This window comes from Rhinolophus sinicus, linkage group LG05, assembly GCF_036562045.2.
Source record: "Rhinolophus sinicus isolate RSC01 linkage group LG05, ASM3656204v1, whole genome shotgun sequence".
In the NCBI taxonomy this organism is placed as follows: domain Eukaryota; kingdom Metazoa; phylum Chordata; class Mammalia; order Chiroptera; family Rhinolophidae; genus Rhinolophus; species Rhinolophus sinicus.
The window spans coordinates 1,521,688-1,535,896 of NC_133755.1; the positions used below are offsets into that span (position 1 = coordinate 1,521,688).

Sequence of the window (14,209 nt, forward strand, 5' to 3'; positions counted from 1 at the left end):
ATTTGGCCTCATGAAAGCAGCACCAGTAACATTTTTGAGCACCTGCCATCTGCCAGGTATACACAGAATACTGTCACATCCACCCTGTTTACAGTCACTCAACGAGAAGGATTCAGATTTGGGATTTGAGTGCCTTCTGTCCAGCATGTCTCCGTTCCTGACCGTCCAGGGACCTCTCTCTGTGAAGGGCCACAGTGGTGGAAAGACTCACGTGCTGCTGGGTCCCGCAAACAAAGCCTGCCGTGCACACGACAAGGAGGGGCCATGCAGCACGAGATCCATCTGCCCTCCCACCAAGGCCATTTCCGCTGGCAAGGACTGCTCCACGGTGACTCCTCCCCACCGCAGTCCCTCGCTGGCCACGCCCGCCTGCCCCGAGCGAGACTGTCACCTCCCTGAAGTCAGAGCACTCGCCTGGTGCACTCAGAGCCCAGCATCAGACGCCCAGGTCCCTAGGAGCTCCGCCCAGTGACATGCGACCTGTCGGGGCCTCTCCTTCATCGGGGAGCTGGACTTGTCCCTTTCAGGGCTGCTGTCAGGATGACGCGAGCTGCCCCCGAGTCCCAGCAGGACAGAGGCGCCGTCACACGGAGGGATGGGCCATGACATGACAGCGGCCAGCACGTCCCCAGAGTGAGCAGTTGCTGTGAAGCTTTTCTTTCAGTTATGCACATATATGTTTGCGTGTGTGGGGGGGCGGCGTAATGGTGTAAAACGATCTCTTCCTGTTGGTTCAGTCAAGAGGTCTGGACACCGCTTTGGACCACTAACATTGGTCGTGTTGGTGACTTTTCGCATTTTTAACTTCCTTCAAAGTCATCACACCGTTTGCCTTTTGCAGGAGTGCACCAGACACACAGCCTTGCCCTGCTGACAGCACCTCGGGCAGCCACACTGCTCAGGGTACAGAGCTGCTGCCCATGGGCATGGCCCTGAGCTGGGGTTCGCTTTTACGACAGCTGAGTCTGGCAGCCCTCCTCCTCCAGCCCGAGGGCACCCCAGGGGGTAGGCGGGTGGGGGGGGTGCACGGCAAAGGTGAGGCAAACCCAGAGGACGAACTTTAACCCAAGATTGAAAATAAGCGGATGAGGGCGAGTGAGTGAGGAAGACGCTGAGGTCTACTCCACAGCCTGTCGCACTAGTTCTGAGTCTCACACACACACACACACACACACGTGCACGTGTGTAGGGAAGCTGTAGCTCACGCCTTTGTTTGGAACGTAACGCGCAGACGTCCGTGAGCCGAGCCGTCACACACAGCATCTTGGTGTCTCAGGAAGGTTCTCCTCCACTGAAGAACTTTCCTCCTCACAGAGGAACTGGCCCATTTGGACGTGAATTAAGGCACGCTTGTGAGCCTGCCATTCATGCCTAAGGCAATTTCAATCTGTAATCTCTGAATTATATGAATTAAAGAGAAAGGGAGCACGTCTGCCTCTTACGTGCTGTAAGGGTTCACCCTGCCACTTATGTGGATGGCCCAGCGACAACCAGAGTGAGAAGGGAGGAGGCACTAGGTGCTTGGGAAACTTACATTAATTATGTCACTAACAGTCCGTTCACTTGGCTAGAAAACGACGAGATTAAGGAGAAAGCCACTGACCGTGCTGGGATGATGAGGAAACGTGTGGGTGTTTCCTCTGGCATCGGCCGAAACTAGCTCAGGGGACCAAGGCGGACTGAGAGAGAGTTGGCACATGTCCTAAAAGGAAGAGACACAGAAACCGACACACCGGCCCCAAGGAAGGGACACGTGCTGGCTCCTCAGGCTGCCTCACACCCTCACTTCCCACGTCAGGGTCACAAGAGAGCCCCTAACACTGAGAAACGGGGCCGGCATCTGGGCACGTCTGGAGGAGGCTCTGGGCAGAACGTGTGTCCTCTGAACCCAACACTACAGGTGAGCTAGGGCTGGCTCACTATTAAACACTGTGAGAAACAGCAAGCAACCCCCCACATGCACCCAAAAAGGGGAATAAACAACAGCTGCCATCAGACCAGAAACGGGCTGAGAGGATCTGCCAGTAAACACAGAAAACGAGAGTTCGCCTTCCTGGCCCCAGCGGGGTGGCCACACGCCCTGCGGTGCTGGGCAGTCGGCACGTCACACTCCTGGGGCCCTGTCCATGGCAGCGTGCAGCACGCCTGCCCGTCTGTCACGTGACCTCACCCTGGCTTCCCGCTCTTCGTCCCCTCACCTCCCCGCCCTTCCCCCTTTTGTCCCAGGACTTACATTCACGTAGACACTTCAATAAACAAGCACAGGCCCTCGTTCTTCTCCAGGTGTAAAACCAGGCACCTGAGTAACATTATCGGACCCTCCCTCCAGAAAAGCGTTTCTGAGGTGCTCAGCCAGAACTGGTATGAACACAACGCTGGACATCAAATGGGGCCGATGGCTGAGTCCCCCCACTGTGGAGACAGCGCTGTCACCCTGCATCCCATGGCCTGCCCATGGCTGACGCATCAGAAACAGCCATTGTTTGGTTACATGCAATGACCCCTGTGACCATTAGTGTGGGGGCCGGACCTCGGGATAACGAGTGTACTCGTCTGCAAAGTGCAATAAAGAGAGATCCTATTGTATCCGGGTCACCACCATGAAGCTGGTGCTACAAACTAAGAAAATAACCTAGGATTTCTGCCATACCTACTACTCTAGACTAAGTTTATTTCTTTGTTCATAAACATCATCCACTTTTCTGCTTTATCACTCTGCCAGTGAATTTGGGAAGACAGAAAATCATGTTAATAAGTGATACTTACATATACAAAGTACCATGTATCTAATACAGTAGCACCTCGGTTTTCGAACATCTCCATTGATAAACATTTCGGATTACTAACGCCATAAACCCCGAAGTAAATGCTTCGGTTTTCGAACACGCCTCGGAAGTCGAACATGTCACGCGGCTTCCGCTGAGTGCAAGATGCTGAGGCCTCGTTGTCGGCTGTTTTCGAACATTTCTGAAATCTAACGGTCTTCTGGAACGTGTTACGTTCGAAAACCAAGGCACCACTGTATAGGTGTTCCACACCCTTCATAACCACTGACAGAAAAACACAAGAAAGGGGCTGTTTCTGTAAATAAACCCAAATGAACAATCTAACCTTCTAACAAGGTCCGTAATAGCAGGAATGACAGTTCTCATTTAGCAGGTTTCATGCTGATCAGACAAAACACATGCTCTTCTTGTTCAGATAAGTGATTTAAAACTGAAGGATTCACACTCCGGCTTTGGCACCTGGGCTGAGGACAGCTCAAAAGACATTGGAAATTCCTAAAAGTCCTTCAACCTGAGATCACCCACACACCTGTTCCCCGCAGCCTTCTCAGGTGGGAAGTGGGGATGCACGTGGTACCAGTCCAAGGGGACGGAACCCACCACAGGACATGCAGAAGGCAGAGCTACAAAAGGCTGGAAAAGAGATTTCAATACACAAGGAATGCTGCTGTCAAGACCACTTGTTCCATCTGCACTGGAAAACTCATCAAGCTTGACTGAAACGGGAAAACCCTGAGAGAGGACCACTTCTATTAGGTCATTGGTGATTAAATCATTGGTTACCAGTCACATTTTCGAAAACCCATTAAAAAAGAAAGTAATAAGTGAGTTCCCAGCTTATGCATTTCTTTCTTAAAACATCCAGATTCGGCAATCTGGTGATTTTCTTCCTGCTCACGAATTCACACCAGAACGCAGGACAGCTTTCCACAAGTGCCACGAGGACTAAAGGAAGACTTTAAGACTTACAGCATGAGCAAAGAGGCACACTGATCAAATCTGTGGGTGCGAAGCTCTCAGTGGCTGTGACACAGGGAACACCTCTAGTGACAGAATCATGTTTACGCACCTGCTACCCCGTCGGACAGACAAGTCTAAGTTTTGCCACTGGACGATTCAGTTAGTAAGAGTCTGTTTGTTCTGACGTATCCCACCGGGAGAAACTTATAGCTCCATCAACCAAATGACTGTTTACAGTCGGACTAAAAGCCACAGACAGATACAGGCTGGACGTGAGGGCAAGGTATTTCTCAGATTTTTGTGGGTGCTGGCATCAGTACCTACAGCCAGGTGCACGCTCCGTGCCTCGGTGGAAATCAGCGCCTAACACTAAACGCAGAAATGGAAAGAACCATTTAGTGACCGTGTGCGGACACTCAAGGCTGGAATTGCCGAGACCGGCAGGTACCTGTGCTCCTCCAAGCCTCCCCTGGTGGCAACGCTGCAGGGGCCAGCAGGTATCACAAAGGCGGAACAGGTGTGGGCGGCCGACGGTAGGCACCGCTGTGCCTGCCCTCCCAGAGCATGGCTCTGTGCCAGAGTCCCCGCCATCCCACCCGTCTGTCCCAGAGAGAGCCTGGGCACAGCCGGGGTCCCCCTCACCAGCCCTCAAGTCCAGGGTGCAAAGGCCTCTCCTCTCAAGGCCGTCTCAGCTCAGGCCCAGGTGGTACTCTCGCGCGCGCAGGTCCCTCCTGAGACGTGGAGAGGACAGCAAGTCGAGTGACGAGCATGAACACTGCACCCAACACAGCAGCAGGCTCAGTAAACCCGCCCTTCTCCCTGGGTCTGCCGGTGAGTTCAAAGTCAGCTTCCACCATAACATATTTTCATATAAAACATTCCTCCTAAATTCCGAGTAGCGGTTTTGGCTTCTCCTCTTCTTTTTCTGTCCCCTCCCCCACCCGGTTTTTAAACAGTAGAAGAAAAATTGACTACAGTTTAAAATTGTCACACACAGAATACACCTTCAGGTTTTAAATTCTCTAACTATTTAAACCTGAAGTTTAAATAATCACAAATAGAACCTTAAAAAATCCAGCCTTCTAAATGGCCCCATAAGACATGCAGGCGTGTCTCTGCCTGACCCGCCAGGGAAACACCCACTGGGCTCATAAGGTGACCGACTGAAACGCACTCTGAGCCCGTTATTCAATGGAAACGCGACTAAAATCTTAGACAGGATCTGCATTCTCTTGTAGTACAAATGACGAGCTACACTTCCTGCCCGTGTGCTCAGTGTTTGCTGACTCCCTGCACGTTGCATTTCACTACTTTCTCATCACCATCCCCTTTCTAACACTGAAGTTTAACGACATTCGTATATGGCCAGGGAGAGGCTGACAACCAGTCCCCATTCTGCAATGGAGACCACACACACGCGAAGGGGGAAGGCACTGTCAAGCCACCCTACAACCACAACGCGAGACTCTTCTCCTGCATAAAGGTGGGGAGGCCGGCCACCACTCAGGGCTCCTGGGAAGCCGACAGACACGCCAGTCGTGAGCCAGCACCCAAGGCGGCAAGTTCTGGGTGCCAGTTTGCAAACGCCCACACGGAAGTGCATCCAGGCGGGGCAAAACCAAAGGGCACTGACATGAACCCGATAAAACCTGATCAAGCGTCAGTGGCAGCTCCTTCTCACCGATGTCCGGCATCAGTATCGCGTCTCTGAACGCTCCCAACATGTTTCCTTCGTTATCCTCAAGACAGTTTGCAGACGTGCAGGACAGCTCTGAATGCACTCGCTGTAACTGTCCCCTAAGCCAGTCTGCACTGCTCTGCTACACTGAACTATAAAGGAGAAAAACAGAGAGGAGCCCAAATGCTTTTTCTGGCCAAACACTTGAGTACTTGGTGGGCCCACACCCACAGCGCTTGCTTTTGCTTCCTCTCCAGTCTCCACAGCATGGTTTATGCCCTTTTTCTTCCTTCTAACAGTAGCTTCACAGATACGCCCACTTTCCCAGGTGTCCTTACACATGCTCAGCCTGCCTGACACTCAGTGAGCTATTTACCTCCACCTGCGTTGAAGAGCTGTTTTCCCCCAACAGTTGGCTCAGGGAGCAGAGGTCAGCAGGCCAGTGTCCAAGTGCCACGAACATTTGGAATAGCATTAGAGAAACAGCAGCATGTCCGATGCAGTGACACCAGCCACCCCACGACCCTCCACACTCGGTCAGGGCTGGGAGGGGCAGCAGCCGTTGTCATTAATCTCACTTCCATCCCTGGAGGGCTTCTGGTTACTGATGTTAGTAACTTTTCCTTTAAAGGAGAGCTTCGTCACCCACGAAACACGGGGATGCGCATGGTGCCTCTTGCTACAGCACCGGGACATGGGCCTCACCAGGCACGTCCCATACTGTCTATGGTGTTGGCTTTGCTTCCTCTTGCCAGCAGGGACATTAGCTACAGCTAAGGTGCGGACCTCGGACAGCTGACAGCCTCTCCATCATCCAAAGGACACAGAGAAAGCACCGTGAGATCGCCGTGCAGGGCTAATCAGACGTCGCCCCAGTAGTGACAGTGACGCCCTCACAACCTCACGGCACAGACACCACAGCACAGTCCCCTGGGAGCGTCCCCACCGCCTTCCTGCTCTCACCTGTCACATTCCCGGAAGCCTCCCAGCATCGGCTCCAAAGATGCTGGTGTAGACAGGACAAGGGCAGGTGTGGTGCCAGGAGACCTGGGAGTGGGGGGTGGGCCTGCTGCCCATGCCCAGCGCCCAGCACCCATGTATATAAGGTAGAATTTTACTAATTTTTACTTACTTATCTAGATCCCAATTTGTTCCAAAAAGAATTTAAGGCAGCTAATACATACAGCGTGAATGATGGGGTGAGATACACTGAAAATGGTTAAAACATCACCTTTGGTGAAAGCATCCACGGCTCAGCCCAACTCCCAGGCATCCAGCTGTCGGCTGACTGATGTCACCCCAGGACGGCCTTCACTTGAATGACGTCACTGGTCATGTGGCAGGTGAGGTGGCTGCCTTGGTGGAGCAGCAGGTGCCCGTCACTCCAGTGTGACAGGCAGAGCGGGGAGAGGGCCGTGAGCTACCATTCGGTGCAGTAAGAAAAAGCTATGTGGCACTGAGTGAATGCCAGAGGCTACTGAATCTAACGAGCACAGTGCGGGAAAGACATCAGAGACCCCCCGCCATCACCCCACTTACACACCACTCGCCCACAGGGATGGCGTGAATTAGCCACAGATCTGGAGGGAGAGCCCCGCCCACCATGTCTTCTACAATCGTCACACACTCAGCACAGCCGACCAAGAGGGAATGGAGGAAGTGAGTGAGGAAGAAGGCGCCCTTATCACTGCAAGAGGAGGAATTCCCCTACGAAGCACACAGTTCATTTACATTTATCACCAGAAAGATGTGTGAACAGTCTCCAAACTTATTCTGATGAAGATGTGTTTATGTTCCCAGCAACTGAAACAACTTCCCAATCACAGTGTCGTGAGCACAAGTGGCTCTTTTCGCTCCTTCAGCAGGGAGGCAATCCTGGGTCATCTGCGGTGCTCTGGGGTCAGAACCCCTGGCTGCGACCCCAGTGGCCCCAGTGCGGAGGGGCTAAACCCGACGCATTCTCCTGACTCTGGCTGAGCCGCAGGCCTGATCTGCAACGGGCCCTATGCACAGGCTCACTCTGGGAAACAAGCGGGGTGATGCACGCAAACCCACAGAGTGGGCCCAGCTCACAGCACAGCCACAACCTGTTCCTGTTCCTTTTCTCAAATACGCCCAGTGCCCGCTGTGTGCCCGGCTCTGTCCTTGGTGCTGAAGACGCAGCCTGTGACCTGCGAGGCCCCTTGGGGGGAGATGGGTTTATGGAGAAAGACACAGCAGCAGGATCACCGCGTGGAAAGTCACACGACGATAACTGCTAGTAAGAAAGATAAAACTGGGTAAAATGACAGAAAGGCATGGGGGTGGGGGGTAGCAGTGATTGTTTGAGAGAGAACGGTTCAAGAGGACCTCTCTGAAGAGGTGACACTGAGCCGAGAAGCTGACAGCTCTGTAATCGACACAGGAGCCAAGCACTGCAGGCTATGAAGAGCCCCTCTGAGCTCACTCAGGACCCACGTCTCCAGCGCAGGACTGAGAAAACCTGGCCAAGACGGGACCCATGGGGACATTGTACCAACCCCTTCGTCCCCTTATGATTAGCATGTATCCTAACAAAAGTGAGTACCATGTTTCTGCAGAGATCCTGCCATGGGGCCATCATCACACCGTGACACGTTATCTCCTTTTCAGGAATGAGGACGTGATCTAGAGAAACAGGTGACTTTCCAGTGACCCTATAGCGTGTCAGCGCAGGAGAGCACGAGAGAGCGGCCTGGTGCTTCCCGGGCCAGCACCCCGTCTGCCTCTGCTGGCAGGAGTTCTGGAGGGCTCCTTATTAGTGCTCAAATAAACACACCCCATGCAGCCTTTTCTAACCTGCTTTCCTCACCTTCGTTGTTTCATAACTGGAGCCAAAGTGGTGGAGGGTGTGCCCGTTGTGCACTGCCCGACCCTGCTTGCTGGGGGGCTGAGATGGGCGTGCAGGGGCCGTCTACACTAGGCTCCAGGCTGCTCCAGGACATGCAGAAGCTGAGTGGCCCTGAGGACAGCTGGCCCGCCTCTGCCCGCAGCATCACGGATGGGGCAGTGGGGTCACACGGCATGCCGGGACGCTGCCTCACAGCCACCAGCGGACCAATGTTTAGCACATGTCTGGAAGTCCCTTGCCTGGAAGTGCTCTCACTGCTAATCTATAAGCCAAAAAGGAAAGCAAAAATGCAAACAATAACCACGGATGACCTTGTGTTTGATCCCAACCAGCATCTTTCATCAACATGCAGCCACCAGACAAATTTCCCAAACTGTAAGTCCCTGTCTAAGAATCAAACGCTGATGCTACCACGATACGTGCAGGTGCGACACGGACGCAGAGACTAAACCCTCACGCCGCACTGCTGGGAGTGTCAGGACACAGCCACACTGCACAAGAGTGCAGAGCTTCTGCAGAACTAAGCACACGCTCAGCAAGTACAGCCAAGAGCGATGAAAACATGTTCCTGTGGAAGCCTGCACATTCGTGTTCAGAGCAGCTTTATTCACAATACCCAGGAAGTGGGCCCCCAACATCCTGCAGTAGGTGACAGTCACACATGCTGTGGGCCATCCTACTGTGGACACCTCAGAAGGGAGGTGGGGAAGCCACTGGTCACAACGACCAGGATGAGCCTGCAGGAAACAACGATGAGCGGAAAAGCCACTGTCAAAGGTTGCACTGTGTAGGGTTCCATTCATAGAATGTTCTGGAAACAAGTTTATAGGGCAGAGCACAGACTCGTGGCGGCCAAGGATTAGGTTGGGGCCTGGGGAGGAGTGAGCTGTGGCCTAAAAGGTACCATCAGGGACCCTGGTTCTGCGTCTTGACCATGGTGGTGGCAACAGGAAGTGACACGTGTGATGCAATGGTACAGAACTCAGTGTGCATACACTAGTGCATGCGGAACACGCGAAGTCTGAGTAAGTGTGCACACACTAGTGCGTGCGGAACACGTGAAGTCTGACAAGGTCAGGGGTCATATCAGGGCCACGTTCCGATGATGACACTGGATAGTAGTTACACAAGGTCACCACTGAGAGCTGGGTGAGGGGCGCATAGATCTCTGTGGGTTGTTCTATATCTGTGTGTGGATCTGGTTACCTCAAAGTGAAAAGGTCAAAAAGCATACAATAGTGTAACGGATAACAGCAGGGAATTCAAGAAACACTGGACAATGGCAGCCTGTTAAGAACAATATCATTCCAGGTGAATTTCAGGAGCACAGGAAACTTGGACGTGTTTGGACATCAACCATGACTTCCTAACAAGTTCCTCTCGCACACAGTGTGACCACAGGTGTGATCCAGACAACGTTTCGCCCTGTCATTCGTTTCTGTGATGCACATGGGGACACACACACGTGCGCGCACACGCATGCACACACTCACACTCTCACATCAGGCTTCTCTGGTGCGAGTTTGACAGAGTATCTGAGCCTGCGGGGAGGAGGGGAGCAGGCTGACCAGCGGCGCCTCGTCCTGGAGCACGCACGTTCCATGCTTTGAGTTCAGCCCACATGCGCACGTGCCAAACACATGGATGCCATCTTACATGCCAACATCCTCTAAGTCACTGCTGCCTACAGTGTCTCCCTGCTCCCCCAGAGCCAGGCACCTCTAGAAACACACACACGTGCGCACACACGCATGCACACACTCACACTCTCACATGCAAGTATTGGTTAGGGAAATGTGGTTATTGTTTGAAACCTGGAGCTCCCACAGTGCTGTCGTTGCAGAGACACCCTCTGCACACGGGCGGCTGAGGCAATGCCTCCTGGGACTGCAGGACGGGGCCTGACACCTCCGTGAGAAGGCAGACTGACAAGCCTAAGAAAACACCTGCAGACCAATCAGTCCCAGCTCCACAGGTCACCTCCTAAGCGAATCCCTCTTCAGTTCCGCCACTAAAAATGAATTCCTCCTTCTCAGCGGCCCCCAGCACACGGTTCCTAATGACCCAGTGAGGTCCCCACCTGCCCTGTGTCTCCACTAGATGTTTACAGCGTGGTCTCCCCCCAGATCAGGACTCCTGGAGGTCGGGCCCCGACGCGTCCCCTTGGCCTCCCTGGGGCCTGGCAGACGTGCAGCAGGTGCTTCCTAAATACCTGCTGGATTCAATGGATTTAATTGGTAGAGTTACCTAAGACAGAAGTGAGTACACAGAGCAGGCAGCTCTCTCTCTCTCTCTCTCTCTCTCTGTCTCTCTCTCTCTCTCACTCTCTCTCTCTCTCTCTCTCACACACACACACACACACACACGGGTGTTACTGTATTAACTAAGACAATAATTACTCTCGTAATTGTGAACACCCATAACAACGTTATGCTCCCCAGTCCCTTCTAGAAGGCAAGGCTCCTGGAATCTGCCGAGGCTTCGACAGCTTCACAGAGAGCAGAGAGTGTCCTGACGAGGGTCCCTGGGACCACAGTGGGGACAGCAAACCCTCCATCATAACCCACGGGAGCCCTGAGGAATCGGCCCCTGGGATTGCACATGACGTCTGGGGATAACACATATGAGGATGAAGACACGGAGGGCTCGGGGTTCAGTGTGACAGACACACTGGGCACCCATGTTTCGCCTACAGAATGACAAGCCTTAACCTGAAGTAACAAATAAGCTAAGTGACGCGAGGACGGTGGAATAGAACTGTATTTACGAGTTAAAAGGCAGCGTGGCACGTGAGCGCTATGCAGTGCCGGCCCGTCGTCCTTCTGGCTCAGACCTGGGCAGCATGGATTTGAGACAAAAAGGGAAAGTGGACATGGCCCTTTCACTGGCTATGCACTAGGGCTTCTGCAAATATGTCCAATCTAGAAAACAAAGGGATGAAAAGAAGAAAACAAGCACTTTGCAGCCTCTCGTCAAGGACAGGAGAGCTCGAGTGTGTGCAGGGCAGCTCCCGCCCGTGGGCCCCCGCGGCTCCGCGTGCCTACCCTTCCCGCTGCCCCGGGCGTGGGCGACATACAGCACCTACCAGGCCATGCTGCCGTGGGTCGTGTTGTCAAGGTGACAGAGCAGCTCCAGCGTGTGTGCGGTGCTCGCCGAGTCGTCAGGGGACTCGTGGCCGCCCGGCTCCGAGTCCTCCGGCATCCTCCACACGGCCGCGCACGTCAGGACTTTGCTGTCAGAAGCTGAGCACAGAGGGTCACGTCAGCAGGGCGTGCGTGCGGCCACATTCTGCAGACCGCGCACGGCCGGCCACAGCACCCAGGGCCAGGGCACAGCTGCTCCACACTGCGGGCAGCAGAGCGGGGCAGGGGCCTGGGCTCAGCATGCAGAAAGGCACAGCTCGCACTTAGCCTGCGTCTTCCTGGCTTTCAGAAAAAATTAATGTCCTCCAAATTGACTTTCTTCTATTCTTCCTCAGCAGATCTCCAACAAATAGAGCAAAATTAGGTGTACTGGGGGGTGGGGGTGCGCAATTTAGGGCCCAAACGCAGCTCAGGTCTGCCTAAGATGGGCACGCAGTGGCTTTTTGCTCATGGCTTCAGGAGAGCACCTGACACGGGTACCAAGCGCCCTCAAAGTACTCCGTCTGGAAACAGTGTCATTGGTGCTGCTGGGCCCAGGCCACTAAGGTGGTGAGCGTGGGGGACGCAGGGGTGCCAGGCTGAAGCCCACGAGTTTACAGCCCAGTTCACGCGGCACAGAGCAGCCTGGTGCCCAGTGGGGACACCAGCTCCTGCTGGCAGCTGCTCACAAGCTTCGTCTCGGTCCTGACAACGCTCCTGATTTTCAAGACGCTCCAGGGATCTGCGTGTTCTTAGAGCCCCTTGAAAAGCCACGTTGTGGATAAAGAGACTAAACTTAGATAAGAAGGACTAGGATCACTTATTTTCAGGGTACATGCCAGGTTCTAGCTCTCTGCCCCTCTAGAGTAGTTTTCAATAAGACAAATAAGACAAAAAAATCAGATTCAACATTATGTGATAAAAATTTAATCATAAATTCCCAAATATAAATCCTTCCAAAATTTGTTTTTAGTTCTAAGTTGCATATGTGCTAAATACCTTCTCCTTTTAAAAATGACCCTTAATACATGATGATAAAACCACAAACAGGCTTCAACATTAAATCATCAGCTGATATGAAGTCAAGAATCTAAAGAACCTGTAGAACAAGGACGAACACCCTGTAAGTAGTATTTCCTATGCATAAAAATAAGTAAAAAACAAAGGACCTTCCATTACATTCGAAACGTCCCGTTTATTAGTTACAATGGTCCTTCAATCTAAATACCAACTAATCAACCAGAAAATACAGCCATGAACACAATAAGCAAAATGCCTGGCTTCCAGGTGTTACTATCATCGCCGTTATCACCCAGGATCAAGTCGTAAGTAAAAGAGCCAGGATTCCAACCAAGGCTTTCTGGTCCCAATCTCAGTGCTCATTTCATACACCTCATTGGGTCTGAAAGAATATGGAGCTGTGGCTCAAAAAGAATCATACATGATATATACACACACACACACACACACACATACATATACATACATACACACACTTAATGCTAACACTTCATTTTAACTATGAAAAGGTAGTGCACAATGCTTTTGATCTATGTGAGAAATTAATTTTTTTGCTGAAATTTTCCATTACAGTCTTTTTGTAGAGACTATGAGGTTGGCAATGAAGCTCCTGAAAATACAAGAATAACTAAAGAGAGTTTTGGCAACTGTAAGATGAAAAGAAGAAATGAATGTCTGAAACATTCACTCAACAGAGGCACAGATTGTATTAATCTTCCTAAATGACCAAAAAATATCTAATCTGAAAAATGATGGAACTAATAAGGTGGGAACTAAATTGTGGCTGCACTGCAAAATGAATGAAATGCACAAAATGACAGAAGGTACAGGGTAGTAAAAATAGCTATTATATGGAATAGATCACTGGGGGCAGACTCCCCATTGAACAAATTCCTTCTTTGGAGAATTCTGTTCAGGTGTCAGGAAAATAATTCCTTTCCTGTAACTGCCTGTTCACTGGGCAAACACAATAGTTGGAGGTAAAATATTAAATATTTTCCCCTTGAGAAGTGGGACAAAACAAGAATGCTTTGTATTACTACTTCAAGTTAACATTATACTAGAGGTCCTAACTACTTCAGTATGACAAGGAAAAAAAGAGCTATGAGAACAGGAAAAGAAGAAATAAAAATACCATTACATGCTAATGATTATGTGTGCAAAGAATTTGAAAGAATCTACACTATACTATTAGAAATTTGAAAAAATGTTAACAATCACATTAAAAAAAATCAAATATCCAATAATTTCTAAAACTATAGAGGTGCAAGACCTGTACGTGACAAAACAAAGAATACTGCTGAGAGAAAGTAAAGACCTAGAAATGGAGGGGTGGGCATACCATGTTCATGGATTGGGAGCTTCACCCTGCACACAGCTCATGAGCCGTAATCAAAGCTCCAGCAGGCTTTTTGGGTAGAAATCAACAACCTGCTTCTGAAATTCTAAAATTTACATGGCAGTGAGAACCACCCAGACAGCTAAGGCAGTCAAGAAGAACGGACAGCTTATGAACCTGAGCCCACTGCAGTATTGGTGCAGAGAAATAGCCTAGAGGAAGAAAATGGGGCCCAGACAGACCTTAGCAAGATGGAAACCTGATTTTTAGCAAAAATGCCATTGCATTAGATGGACAAAGGATGGTCTTGTCAGTGAAAGATTCTGGGAGAACTGTACCTCCATAAGAAAAGATGAACTTATATCTGACATCACAACATACTCAAAAACCAATTCCAGATAGACTGAAGATCAGAACATAAAAGATAAAATAACA

The 14,209-nt window shown here is 51.3% G+C and overlaps 1 protein-coding gene across 7 annotated transcripts in view; it reads right to left on the reverse strand.

The window, feature by feature from the left end:
* Positions 1 to 14,209, reverse strand: part of EIPR1 (EARP complex and GARP complex interacting protein 1) — a 96,828-nt gene that overhangs the window by 20,716 nt on the left and 61,903 nt on the right. For 6 of the 7 annotated variants that reach the window (XM_074331638.1, XM_074331640.1, XM_074331639.1 and 3 more), the window contains one exon: positions 11,379 to 11,535. The exons of the other annotated variant lie outside the window; for it this stretch is intronic. In XM_074331638.1, the coding sequence (XP_074187739.1) occupies positions 11,379 to 11,535 (157 nt within the window). The remainder of the gene's footprint in view (positions 1 to 11,378; positions 11,536 to 14,209) is intronic. 7 annotated transcript variants of the gene reach the window in all.